Source organism: Gossypium hirsutum, chromosome A01, assembly GCF_007990345.1.
Source record: "Gossypium hirsutum isolate 1008001.06 chromosome A01, Gossypium_hirsutum_v2.1, whole genome shotgun sequence".
Taxonomy (NCBI): domain Eukaryota; kingdom Viridiplantae; phylum Streptophyta; class Magnoliopsida; order Malvales; family Malvaceae; genus Gossypium; species Gossypium hirsutum.
The window spans coordinates 113,563,400-113,577,785 of NC_053424.1; the positions used below are offsets into that span (position 1 = coordinate 113,563,400).

At 25.3% G+C, this 14,386-nt stretch overlaps 1 protein-coding gene across 1 annotated transcript; it reads right to left on the minus strand.

The window, feature by feature from the left end:
* Positions 1–6,748: 6,748 nt before the first annotated feature.
* Positions 6,749–7,629, minus strand: LOC107919512 (VQ motif-containing protein 17). Its single transcript, XM_016848960.2, has one exon. The coding sequence runs from the start codon at positions 7,455–7,457 to the stop codon at positions 7,008–7,010; it is 450 nt and encodes a 149-aa protein (XP_016704449.2). The 5' UTR covers positions 7,458–7,629; the 3' UTR covers positions 6,749–7,007.
* Between the last annotated feature and the right edge of the window lie 6,757 nt (positions 7,630–14,386).

Below are 14,386 nucleotides of genomic sequence, written 5' to 3' on the forward strand. Positions count from 1 at the left end.
TTTTAAGAATCACTAATTTATTCTCAATAGAAACTATCATAATTCTTCTTTTATGATAATTTAAGTTTAATTCGTTCAACTTAAATTAATGCTTCTTTTAAGACTTATCATCAAACTACTTAAACATCTTTAGTATTTAACTATCGCTATTAAAAGTAAATTATTCCACACCTTATTGCAATATTTTAGTGTACTAATGCAACAACTATATTTAAAAGAATTTGTTGATGAGTCTCTTTTAACAAAATTCATATATATGCATGTATGAAATTAAATTAATGTTAATAGGTAAATATATTTTATTATATTTGGTCATATCAGAGATCATATCACTTGAATCCCGTCACTTGTTGAAAAAATAAATATAATGGTAACATAAGAAGATTTGTGATTGTGACCGAGGCGATACAGGCTATATAGCACATATTGAATCCGTTTATAACTATTCTTTTTTTTATTTGACTTTGATCAGAATAAAGTTTTTTAACTTTTAAATAGATGTAACCGAAACTCCTCTTGTATTATTTATTTTTCAACATTAGTAAATTTCTCCTTTTCTACCCATAAATTTTTTTCTCGAAAAATTTTCACGTAATATTTATATATTTTTTATTTTTTTATTATTAGTCCACTTTAATAAAAATCAAAGTTTGAAGAGGTGTGTGGGCATTGGATGATATTTGAATTCACACATAGATTATTGTGAAAGATAATATCCCCCCCCCCCCGGGAAGGGGAAGAAGCAAGTTGCATGCAATAGTAATTTTATAAAATTAATTAATTAACAATTAATTTTATTGTATTCATAGTCCATATATTATTTTTCAAACTCATAATCATATGATATTTGCCTTGTCTAAATGTGAACGTGTTTGACCGCCTAAATGTTTGACTAACAACTAATCACTAATATTTATCATTTTTGCTGTCATGTAGACAGTGGTGGAGCATTACTATCCACTCTAAAATAATAATTTTTTAGTTTACTTCTTTTATAATTTATTAAATTTTAAATTATTATTTTACTCCTTTTCTCGAAAATCATAAAAAATTAATTTATAAAGATATAAGTTATTAAAATGATGAAATTATATTTTTACTATACTAAAAATATACAATTTAATTTCGATTCCCCTTAAAAATTTTCAAACTCCACCACTGCATGTAGATTATAAGTTCATTCTAGAATCCAACCTCGGTATAATAGTTTTTTTGGTTCTCTAACTTTACAAAAAAAAAAAAGTTATTTTAGCTCTTTATTTATTTATTTTATTTCTTTTAGTCTTTGAGTTTGCATTTTTTGGTCAAATTAGCCCAAAATGGATGAAAAAGTTAACGTTTGTTAAGTTTGCTGATGTGGCTTACACATGGATTGCCATATAGATGACACATCAATGTTTAATTAATTTTTTAAAATTTGAAAAATAGTTTTCATAATTTTTAATTTTTTTTAATTTGAAAATTTTAATTAGATGTTGAGGTATTATTCATGTGACAATCCATATATATAAGGGCCCCCTAAAATGTAAAATTGTTATTTAAGCCTTTAAATTTTTTAAAAAGTTTTAAATTAGTAAAGATAAAATTGCACTTTGACCCCCCTAAAGTTATAAAGATTTGATTTAATCCTTTACCAATTATAAAGATATAATCTATAAAAAATTAAAATTTCATCCGGCCCCCCCTAAAAAAATTTTCTGGCTTTGCCCCCATATATATATATGTAGCATACCAGCAAAGTTAAATAATGTTAATTTTTCTATTCATTTTGGGGTAATTTACTATTAAAATGTAAATTTAAGAGCTAAAAAGTAAAAAATTAAATAGAGGATTAAAATGATTTTTTTATAAGTTAGAGAGAAAAAAAATTCTATACCTTAATAAAATTTAGGATTGTGGATTAACAAATCAATATAATTTTACTTTAGTATATATAAAGATTATTATTTCATACATTAAATATAATTTTTTTAAGTTTCCAAAGGTAATTTAAGAAACTAATAGACATGCATAATTAATATTTAAAAGTAGATAAATAAATAAAACATGTGGTGATGTGTTATAATAGAATTTATATGATTTTTTTTATAAATTTTTTTAACATTAATCTACATATTTACTCTTTTTGATAAGGGCATAGTTAGGCGGTTAGCAGGCTCTAATTTTTCTAAAATGGAAAAAAAAATTATTTAGGTCCTAGTCAAGGTAACATTGTACTTTGACTCCCTCTAAAAATAATAAAAATTTAATTTAATCATTTAAAAATTATAAAACAGATAGGCTATTAAAATAGTTAAATTATATTTTTATTATTGTAACAATTACAATTTAATTTTGGCCTCCTTAAAAATATTTTCTAACTTCGCCCCTGTCTAGAATCATTTATAGTCCCTTCTAATCCTTAAATAGAAGAATAATACGTTTTAACACACTCGAACTCACATCTTCATATATTGACAATATTAATACTAATCGAACTAATAGATAAAAAAAAATTCCCTCTTTCACATTCACATCATATTGATGGGATTAGTGGGATATTTGGTATTAATAAATTACTTAGAGTTATGGTGGGCTCACATCTACATCTAACAGCCTTTTTACATTCAATCAAATTGTAATAAAGAGAAGTTTGGCCCTTCTTTTATTCATCTTTGTATGAAAGTAGGAACCTAAACCTCAAACGCAGGAAATTGGATTAAAATATAAATTACAACTACATTATCACATGCTACTATTTTAATGTTTTAATTCTAATTATTAATTTATATTAAAAATTCTCAATTAATATCATTATAATTATAATAATTAAAAATATATAAATTTGATGAATATATTTAAGTACATATTATCCTTTAATTTTTATATTTTATACTCTCGAAATGTAATTAAAATTCCCTAATAATTTTTGCACATTCGTATATAAATAGTTATAATAATACCCTAATCTTCAAGTTCTTGATAGTCAAAAAAAAAAAGTGTATCTTTTGTCAACGCTTCAATTTTTATTTGTTCGATTAATTAGTTGAAAATAATTAGTAAATGTCAATATAACAACTCGAGTTGGTATGGTATGGTTGGAATTTTATTTTTCTCTTCTAATTATATATATTTTTTTTACGTAATACTTAGAATTATTCATAATCTCTTCTCAATTCTTAAATGCCCACATCCTTATGCAGTGATAACAATATTCATGCTAATTAAATTAATACTAAAACCGCAACTAAAGTGGTGGTTCAGACATCAATTTTCATCCTGCTAGTTTCCAGTTTTCTAAAACTAGACGGTTCATTATATATAAAATACCGTCCAAAGGAAGTAAATTAATATTAATTGCAATTTGTGATAAAGTTAACCAAAAATGTTGACTTAAACATAAAGTGGGTAAAGTCAAATATGAAGGCTAGCCTTTGGCTACAATGGTGGGTTTCATTTTTATACTTTATAACTAAAATTTCAACATATAATCCTCAGTTTCATCATATTCTATACTCTACAATTTCCTCCGCCACATAATCAAATTCAATCATGTCATCTTTTTTACCTGCCTACAATTCTCCCATTCTTCCTTAATTTCAAACAAGTGCTACTAAAATAAGCTTAATAATTAGGGGTTAATTCAATTGATAGAGTTTACCCATGTGCTTCAAAAGGGGTTAATTCAATGGATAGAGTTTATCCATGAGCTTGAAAGCGACTAATTGAGTGGCCTTTTGCACTATATCAAGTTTATGAATCTTCTTCCATGATTTTCATCCTTTTGGTCATCAAGGTTACATATCGGTTGAAAAATAATTGGGATAAATTTCAAAATTATACATGAATTCTGATTCGATATATAAATTTTGATTTGATGTAATTATATACATGAAACCTTAATTTTAATTCAATCATAATCGTTTAAAGAAAAATACATTAATTTATTTTTTATATTAGATAAATATAATTATTTGCGTATGTAATATATAAACATAAAATGATATAATATTAATAATTGTGTCAATTTGTGAGAATAAGATTAAATCAAAATTTAATGTATAAAATTACACAAAAATAAAATTCATATATATAAATAAAATATTAGATAAAAGTTGATATATAATTTTTTAGAATTATCCCAAAATAATAACATAGAATAATGGGGTATTGATGAAGGAGCTTTCATGGGCAATTTGGAAAGTCCAAGCAATAATGTCGATTGGAAATTAAACTGCTAAGAAAAAAGAAAAGTAAAACACATGTGCATGACTTGAAACATAAATCGAATCATTTGGTTTGATTAATTTATGCCAAAAATCTAAAAAAAATATGTCTTTTGATTAAGTAATTGATTAAATTGGTTTCCAAAATTAAATGAGTGTAACTTAATTAGAAAAATATAAAAATATTTTTGTTAAATAATAAATTGTGTCATTATAAAATTCTTTATTAAATTGTGTCTATCAACTTAATTTTATTTTCACCCACATTATAAATGTGTCATATATTTTAACTATGTGACAAATATATTTATAAAAAAAAAAAAGATATAAATGACAAACAAGGCTTTGGTTAAATAGTAAAGTATAAATGATAAAAATTGGTTTAAAAGTGTAAAAAGTCCTCAAATTTTTTATAAAAAAGCAATTAAGCCCCTCCTTTTTTTTTCACTCAATTAAGTATTTGAACTTTTAAAATGCACCAAAAAGGCCCTTAAACTTCTTCAAAAAAAGCAATTAAGCCCCTACCTTTTCTTTCCACTCAATTGGATACTTGAACTTTCAAAATGAATTAAAAAGACCCTCAAAATTTTTCAAAAAAGACCCTCAAAATTTTTCAAAAAATCAATAAAAGTTATAGAAAAATTATAAAATACTTCTTTTGGTATAATTTTGTATAATTTTCTTATGACTTTATAAAATTTTTATACTTTTTTTAAATTTCTATATATTTTATATTTTTTTACGATTTTTATAAAATTTTGCAACTTTTTATTTTTTTACATTTTTCTATTTTTTCTAATTTTTAATATTTGATTTTTTTATTAAAATTTAATAATATTTATACCTTTTATTGATTTTAATTTTTTATAATTTTTAATAAAAGCAGGGGCTTAATTGTTTTTTTTAAAAAAAGTTTGAGGGTCTTTTTTATGCATTTTGAAGTTCAAGTATTCAAATGAGTGCAAAAAAAAAAAGAGATTAATTGCTTTTTTTGAAAAAGTTTGAGGGTTTTTTACACCCTTAAGCTGATAAAAATTATAGAGGCATAGGTTTAAATCTTATTACATACGTGTATTTTTCTATATAAAATATATAAAATGATAAAATCACCCTTAAAATAATATAATTTATTTTGTAAAGAATATTTTCTCATTACCCAAGTTAGTGTCCATTTAACTTGTGTTATCAATTTAGTAAAATAATTAATATATAGTATAGACAGGGGTGAAGCCAGGGGGTTGGCATGGGCCTCGGCCCCCCTTAAAATGTAAAATTACATTTTAGGCCCTTAAAATTTTTAAAACTTTTAAATTAATAAAGGTAAAATTGCACTTTGCCCTCCTAAAATTATAAAAATTCGATTTAATCCTTTACAAATTATAAAAATATAAATTATAAAAAATTAAAATTTCATACGGCCCCCCTAAAAAAATTTTCTAGCTTCACCCCTGAGTATAGATATATAATTTCAATAACAAAAGAAAATTATGGATATTTAAAGCTTTTAATTTTAAAAAGGTGAGTTTTCTAATCCAACTATAAAAGTTGACAATTTGATCACTCAACTATTCGATATTATATATTCTTAGTTACCAAATAGCTAAACAAATTTAACCCTAAATATTTACATATTATGTCAATTTAGTCTCAATTCTAAAAAAATTAACCTTCGAAGTTTACACATTTATTCTATTTAGTCGGATTTATTAAAATTATAAAATATTGAAAAGAATAAATTAGATGAATGTATTCCTTTTAAAATGCAACATCTTATCTGGAAATTACACATTAATTTTAAAATACAACCCCATTTACACATATTTTATTCACAAAACCAGTCTACTATTTAAAACCTAATGATTTGTAAATCTCTGTCTTTCTTAAAGCATAACACGTTTTTATGTTTAATTTAAGGGACACAACATTTTATCTACCAAAACTTTTCTGATAAATGATTAAAACAGGTTGACTTATTTGGTTGAGTAATTATCAGGAATTTAATAATAATTAAAATTTAAATCTGTGTATTAATTTGATGGTCAGAGTGTTTAATAGTTAAGATGTGATTTGGGTTCAAGTTGTGCTAGTCTAGTTGTTGTTAGGACTTTATTCTCTTCTTATAATTCACCAAATTATTAATATCATTATCGATATAACATCAATTTATATTTACCTATTATCAAAATTTTATATGTATAATTATACTGAATCAAAATTTATATATCAAATTAGACCGATATTCGTTAAACATTTTTGAAAGACGGTTTTCCATCAAAATCAAAAGCAATAGTTTTTTCTCAAATTTGGGATGCTTATGAGATATGCACAAAACATCATACTAGTGGGAGGTGACTTGAAGGGATAAATTTATTTGTTATATTTATGTAGAAATTTTATAAAATTAAAGAGAGCCTTCCAAGAAAAGTAAGACATTTTTTTTTCTTTTTTGCAAGTTCATGTTTGGTCTGCCAAACAGCGCCTATTCTTTTCCCAAAGTAAGAAGAAAGTGAAATTAAAAAAAAATAAAAAAAATCCATTCCATATTCCAAAAACTGAAAATGTTTTGATCAGTTGATTAATTCTATTACATCCAAATTGAAATGAGGCATCAAGAAAGTTCAAAAAAAAAAAAAGAGTATGAAATTAAGTTAATCTCTTATATTTACAGAGAAAGAGAGAAAGAGATGCATGATAAAATCATAAAATTCAGTAAAATCTACATCTAAACCCCATATATACCAAAACCAAAATCATGGAAGATGGAACATAAAATTACAAAATTAAAAGACTCAGAATCAATTTTTATGCCATTAGTTGAGCTTCTTCAAATCCATGCATGTGATGAGAATCATCCAAAGGAAGCAAAGGGAATTCACCCATCTCTTGAATAAAACCATCTAAATCTCCAAAACCACTTAAGAAACCACCTCCTTCTTCTTCCTTAACCCTTTCTCTTGTTTCAATCCCTGCAAGAAACCCAGTTTTTAGCTCCATTGGCTTGTCATCTTTTCTGCCGATTCTTGGTTTCCTTTTGCCACCCTTTTGTTGAGGTGGTTTCCCAGTGAGTCTTTGCACCAATTCTCTGAAGTTTGCTGCGTCGGTCTTGATGATCTCTGGTGCAAATATGTGAATGATCCGTATCTTTGGCTTTGATATTGTTTGCGAATCTTTATGAATGGATAGGGATGATGATGGTGATGAGTTTGAAGGAGACATTCTGGTTTGGTTCCTCATCATCCTCAAATTCTCCATGGAAAAAAAATCAATGTCTGAGACAAAGGAAAAACAAAGGGAAAACCAAAGAAAGGATGGATGAGTTGGTGTGTAAAGATCGATGGGGGAATCTTATATAAGGAGAGAAAGTGATGGGAAAGATTTTGTAATGCAAAAAGACAAGCTGTCTTTGAGAATTGGGGACAAACGACTCGATGAATCCTTGTCTCTCCAAATGGAAGAGATTCAATAAAATAATATAGACGACTTAAACCGTCCCTACCAACATAAATTCATTAATTAATTACCAATAATATCTTAAATTCTTGGTTAAGTCTAACATGACCGGGCTTCGTGTATCCAGGTTTAAGTTTTATTGTGGTTCTCATCATCTGCATATTATATTTCATGTGTGAATTTTGTTTGGTTTTTATATGATATATTTTATATTGTTTTGATCCTACATTTATATTTGTAGCCGGTTGTGTATATATATAATAAATTTAGAGGTAAGGCTTGAATCTAAAATCTCAAGAGACATCAAGGTCTTTTTTAGATAGGCAGTGTGTTTACACTTCTAAGGATCTTAAAAACAGTGGAGACGTGGGAATGGGATTAAAAATAATGTGAGGTGTATGTTTGGATTCAAATGCAAGAGATGAAAATAGAAAATAACTATTAAAGACAATAAATTAAAAATGATTTATAATAATAAATACTATTAATGACATTTAGTTAAGTCTTGTATATAATAAAAAAATTTAGATTATTTAACATTTAAAAAATTATTAAATTATTAAATTATTAAATTTTATTACAATCATATTTATATCTAATAATAATTAAAAATTAATTAAAACTTGAGAAATCCAAATATTTATTATTTTATTTAATATTTAAAAATTAATAATTTATTTAATTATAATTAGTCTAAAACAAGAAATTTAACCTGTGAATTGATACAATCTAATTGAATTAAACTATAAACCGACTAAACCGATTTTTTTCTTCTATTAAATATATATCTTTTATTGAGTTTGGAGTAGTATTAATAAATCCCAAGTATATACATTAATGTTTCACTTGAGAAATGAAGAAAAACAAATCCCAAACCCTGGCTAAAATAAATAGGAAAACTAAAATCATTCATTCACTTAGCTACATTCAATTGAAACACATCTTGATTATTGTATAGGAGATAGTATATGCTTGTTCATATATAACACAAAATTGAAAAAATTAAAGTTGATTGAGTTTTAATTTGATTAGCATGAGAATTGTTGTAAATGCAGCGAAATATTAGTTCGAATGCGCTTAAATATATTATCCTCATTTTTATAAATTAGGGAAGAATTATGAATAATTTTAAGTATTATATTGAAAAAATATATATATCATCAAAATTTATAAAGAAATTATTTTTAAAAAAAAATCAAAATTGGAAAATCTTGGGTCGCTGATCTGGTCATGAACCTTGCACTAAGAATAAAAATCATTGTTCCTAATAAAGTGACCATATCACTACTTTAAGTACCAACCCGCCCACATAGTTGGAATAAAAACCAATGTCATGCCTTCCATATTCCGCGTTTTACCCAATAGGGGCTTGGCAATTTTTTTCTTTTTCAATATTTCTTAAAACTTAATAATTACTTTTTACATTGATCCTAAATTTGATAATATTTTTTTTAAAAATTTGATCCATGTGATGAGGTATTGATGTGGTACTTAAATATTGTGTCACATTATTTATAAGGAAAAAAATTTAAAAAAATTAACAAATTTAGAGACAAATGTGAAAAAAAATCATTTCGAAGACCAAATTGAAATAAAAAATACCAAACTCAGGGGCTAAATGTTGGCTTAGCCTTTTTATATATTGCATACCTTATGTAAAAGCCAAGTCTCTATAAAATAAAAAAAAATAGATAAATTTCAAAATTATATATAAATTTTGATGCGGTATGTAACTTGGTACATGAACTTTATTTTGATACAATTATACATATGGAACTTTGACTGTAATTCAAATGTATATATAAAACTTTAATTTTAATTCAATTATACGGATTTAAAGAAATAATACATCAAATTTGATCCTTGTACATTTTGTGCTCTTTTGATTAAATTGAATGGAAAGAATATAGAAGTTTGCTGAGTACAATGAATGAGGATGCTTAGAAGAGCATTGACGCTCCTGTGTGGGAGAGAGCATAAGTACTCTGTCAGAGAACTTGCTCTTAACGTGGTGTAATATGCTTATCCTGCTTCGAGGTGTCCTAGTTTGTATGCTATGCTAATTGGATGAGTGTTTTTAGGTATGTTTTATTCGTCTCTTTCGGTGCCTGTATGCGCCATGCTTTGCTAAATGGTGTGGGCTATTACTCTCTCTAATTCTATCATTTATAAACCTATAAACCCATAGTATTATTTTTGTTAAAACTGATGAACCTCAAGCTGTAACATTGAAAAATACATCTTTATTCTATTTTGCATAATGTTTATTTACACAAGCTATGTATTTATAGCTTTATTAAACTAACTAGTTAACTTCTATCCTATATTAACAGATGAAAAATTTCTTTCATTCCCAGCTTGGAGCTAACATACTCATGCTGCTGTAGAATTAATGTCAGCAATATGTTCTTTAGTTGAAACATATTGTGTCTTGATCAATCTTTCTCTATGTATTTAGTTCTTTCATGATAAATAAGATTGGTTGCTATCTATAAAACTATAACTATTTGATTATCACTATATATTTATAGTTTTATAATCTATTATAACTAATTAACTAATTTATATTGTTGGAACTGGTTCGTGGAAAAGCCTCCCACATTCCCACGTTTAGTGGGGTCACTCCCACATGCTCATATTTTGTTTCCCACCACTTTTACACTTTTGTATGTGTGATAGTGAGACATGTAGTTAATAGGGAATCATCACTATAAATACTAACTAATATAAAGTCCCTAGGCACGAAAAAATTTAAAAAAAAAATAATTTATTGAAGTTTTCGAGTGCTTTGAAGACCTTGACAGTTCTTTGTTTTTCCCACAGTTAAATTTGACAATTTCGTCGGTGGTTCAATGTGTTCAATAGTAGTATTATAGCATTTAGATTTTGGCATTTAATTTAAACAATAACAAGAGATATTTATATTTAATTTTTTGCACCGTTGTATGTTGTAAAATAAGTTGTAACTAACTAAGTTTTATCTTATCTTAACATTGTTTTAAAATACCATATAATAAAAAGGTTAGTACTTACATACCCATATCTAACAAAGAGCTGTCCTTAGATTGGACGTTTGAACTGCTCCCATAGAGACTCAAGTGGGATGAATATACCTAGCTCTAATTAATTATTACTTGTAAATTTATGTTTATTTTATTACACAACCTCTAACTACCCTACAAGAAAAGTAATTTTGGATATTACTTAAATATAGATTTGGGGAAAAGATATTCAAGCTGGTATCTAATATTTGCTTCTAGATATCCTTAAAGAAAAAGCAATCATATTCTAGAACAATCTACATGTATTTAATTATTTTTCACCAATTTTTTTAAGTAAAACACCAACATTCGCTTACTAATATTTTATTCTATATATGGTGGTGGTAGTAGTTATTTTATACATACAATGTTAAAGTGGAACTATTAATTATGTTAACTACTGTTTTAATTAAGACAAAAAGATTTATGTGGTCTTGTTTTATGGAAATTAATAAAATCAAGATAAATATCCATTCACCCATGTTTATTAACCTCTGTTTCTTTGATTTAAAATGAATTAAAAAAATTTATTAGTATGGATATTATTGTCAATATAAGAGAATATGACGTTAAATATACTCAAAAGCATTATCTTTTTATTTATCAGTTAGAGAAAAGTTATAAATAATTCTAAATATTATATAAAAAAAGAACAAATATAATGAAATTGTATGAAAGAAAAAATTATTTACTGGATTTAGAGAGAAAAGAATTCAATGTTACTTGTCTTAATATGATGTGAAATAAGAAAAAATTAGTCAAAATTCAAAAAGCATGGTAATTGGAAAAAAAATCAAGCTGCAGCTGTCTTGGCTCACCGTATAACATGGGAACAGATAGGTCAAATCATCGATGTTTACTTTGATAAATTATTAAAAATTATAAAATTTAGTTTAACTGTCAATTTAATAAATTTTAATTCGATTTAATTTATTTGTATTATTTTTAATTTTTCTCTAGTTAGATATCAATAAATTTCGGATCCAATCAATCAACCAAATGTTAATTCTTCCTTCTAATTTTTGTAATTTTGTATATTTTTATAATCCTTTTATTTCTCAAATTTTATCTCATCTACTTCATAGATCATCTATGTTTCAAATTCAACCATTGAACGATCACCCAATATATTTTCATATGAGATTTTATATAATAATGAATCAAATTATTTTCATAAATTTTTTTTTTCGAACCAAATTTCTGAATTAGAGAAAGAATTGTATAAAATTGTGATTTCATGTTATTATTATCCCTTTCTAATGTAGGATAATGATAAATCAGATTTTTTCTCTTAAAAAAATTCAAATCTAACTAAAAATGCTAAAAAATCAAGAGAAAAAAATCTGATTTGTCATTCTCCTATTAAAAAGGAATAAGAATAACGTAAAATTATAGTTTCATACAATCTATTCTCACCAAATTCTATCTGCTATTTTTTTTGAAAAATAATTATTTCAAAACCGACCTTATTTAGTATAGCTTCTTGGGCTAAGGGAGAAAATAGCTCTTAGATAAAATTAGATAGTTGAAGGGGTTAGGAAATTTGGAGCGTGGGGTCAAATTTTTAAGAAAAATTAAAATGGTTATAGAAGTTATATAAATTAAAATATAATATTTTTTCTTTTCTTCATTTACATCATTAGTAGACATTCTTTTAAAATATTTTCTAATTCTGTTAAATATTTAGGCTAAATATGTCTAAACCTTAAACACATCTAAGTTTTCATGAAATCAACAAATCACTAATAATTTTTTTTACAAAAATAAACATTACTTAGTAACACAAGATTCACGATAATCACACTAGCAACACCAATTTTTTTTAAAAAAAATGTTAAATTTCTAATCAATCCTAATTTCTTCAATGATTTGTATTAATCATCTTCTAAAAATTATTACCCACTCACAATATTAGGAATCTCTTACAAAAATCATTCAATGAAGAAAAAAAAACCTAAATCTTGCATAAAATCTTAATCTATCATAAGAAAAACCACAATCCTAAATTTTTAGAGATTAATCAATAAATTACGAAAAGAAAAAGAAGAATTGTTACCAAATTAGGAGACCAACATGGAAAATTGAACACTTATCCTGAAAGAATTTTAGAGAAAAAGAGAATAAAAAAATTGAGAAAAAAAGTAAAGTGTCGGAAGAAAATAGTAAAAAAGAAAGAAGAGATTTTTGGGTTTTAGTGATTGGGGAGGAATTCATTTATTTTTTTATATAAATTAATTTATTCTATAAAATAATTATTTTTAAAAGAAAATTTGTGGGATCAATTTTTTGTGAGGTTATATTTGGATTTTTTTAATTAATACATCAATTATATAATTTTTTTAAACTTTAGTATTGTTGGTAAAAATTTAAGTTAATTATTTATAGATTAATTTAACTTTTGTTCAATTTATTTATTTATTATGTATTATATTAATTGAATTCTATATTATAATTGATCAGACATATATTTGTACATTGCTTGTATTTAACAACTGTGGACCAACTAGCCTTGAGTCAATTTAACATGTTTCGCTATTTCAATGTTTTACTCTTATTTTTCATATTTAATCTTAATATTTTCTCTTTCAATCAAATTTCAACTTAATCAAATGGATTTTGAGTCAAGATAAAATTGTATTTAAAATTTAGGTTTATTTGATGATTTTACCCAACACATTCAATTAGGGATATGGAAAAACATCTACATTTATAAATGTTGATTCTATATATGCTCCATCTAAATTCTTTTATTGATTTTAAAAAAATAGTATTATAAAATTATATATATTTATAATTTATTCATGAAAATAATTTCATTATATATGACTCTTTAGTGTATATAAAATATATACGGTAGCATATATAAAATATATACAACATATGTTCACATATAGATAATTTTCTTTTGGCAATTGTAGCGACGTAAAAATTGGTTTCGAGTCGCTAATTGTGGCAATCTAGTGAAAAAGTTTGAAAACTGAAGTTTAATTTTAAAATAAAGAGGGAGTCGCCACCGATCCTTTTCCTAGGTGTGATCGGACACCTATTAGATTCATTTTTTTTAAAACAAAAGGAAGGCTGGATTTAGGTCTACGTTAAAAGCCAGAGGAAAATTAGGGTTCGGGAGTCGGTTACGCGCGAGGAAGGTATTAGCACCCTCGCGACGCCCAAAAATTGGTATCTCATAAACACATGTTGTCTTAATTTTCAAAAATGCGAATTCAATGTAAAGTTTAGTTATGATCCGAAAAAAAACGAGAAATTTTAGTTTATTCCGGTTTTTGAGAAGGGTATGCCGTTTTAACACGAGTCAATTGACGTTCACCCAACATAGCGATGAACTCGATGACTTAATGTTAAATCGGTACATTTCCTTGTTTATTGAAATTAATTAGCAAAACAAGTATATGATTTTCGAAATAATGCAAAGTAAATTGATATGAAATAAAAATAAATAAATGATAGGGCTAGGCATATTTGAAACAAATAACAAACATGACAATAATATTAGAAAATAATAACCGCGCGTGCAAGATCAAATGCAATGTTAGCATTGAATACGAGAACGTAAAGAGAATATGATGAATATACACATGAAAATAATTAAGAGTATATATGTAAAATATGTATATATAAATATTAATGGTATTAGAAAGATATATAAGATAATAAAAATATATAACTAGTAAT

Bases quoted from the DNA above. Each gene is read 5' to 3' on its own strand.
- LOC107919512 (XM_016848960.2), bottom strand. From the start codon at position 7,457: ATGGAGAATTTGAGGATGATGAGGAACCAAACCAGAATGTCTCCTTCA.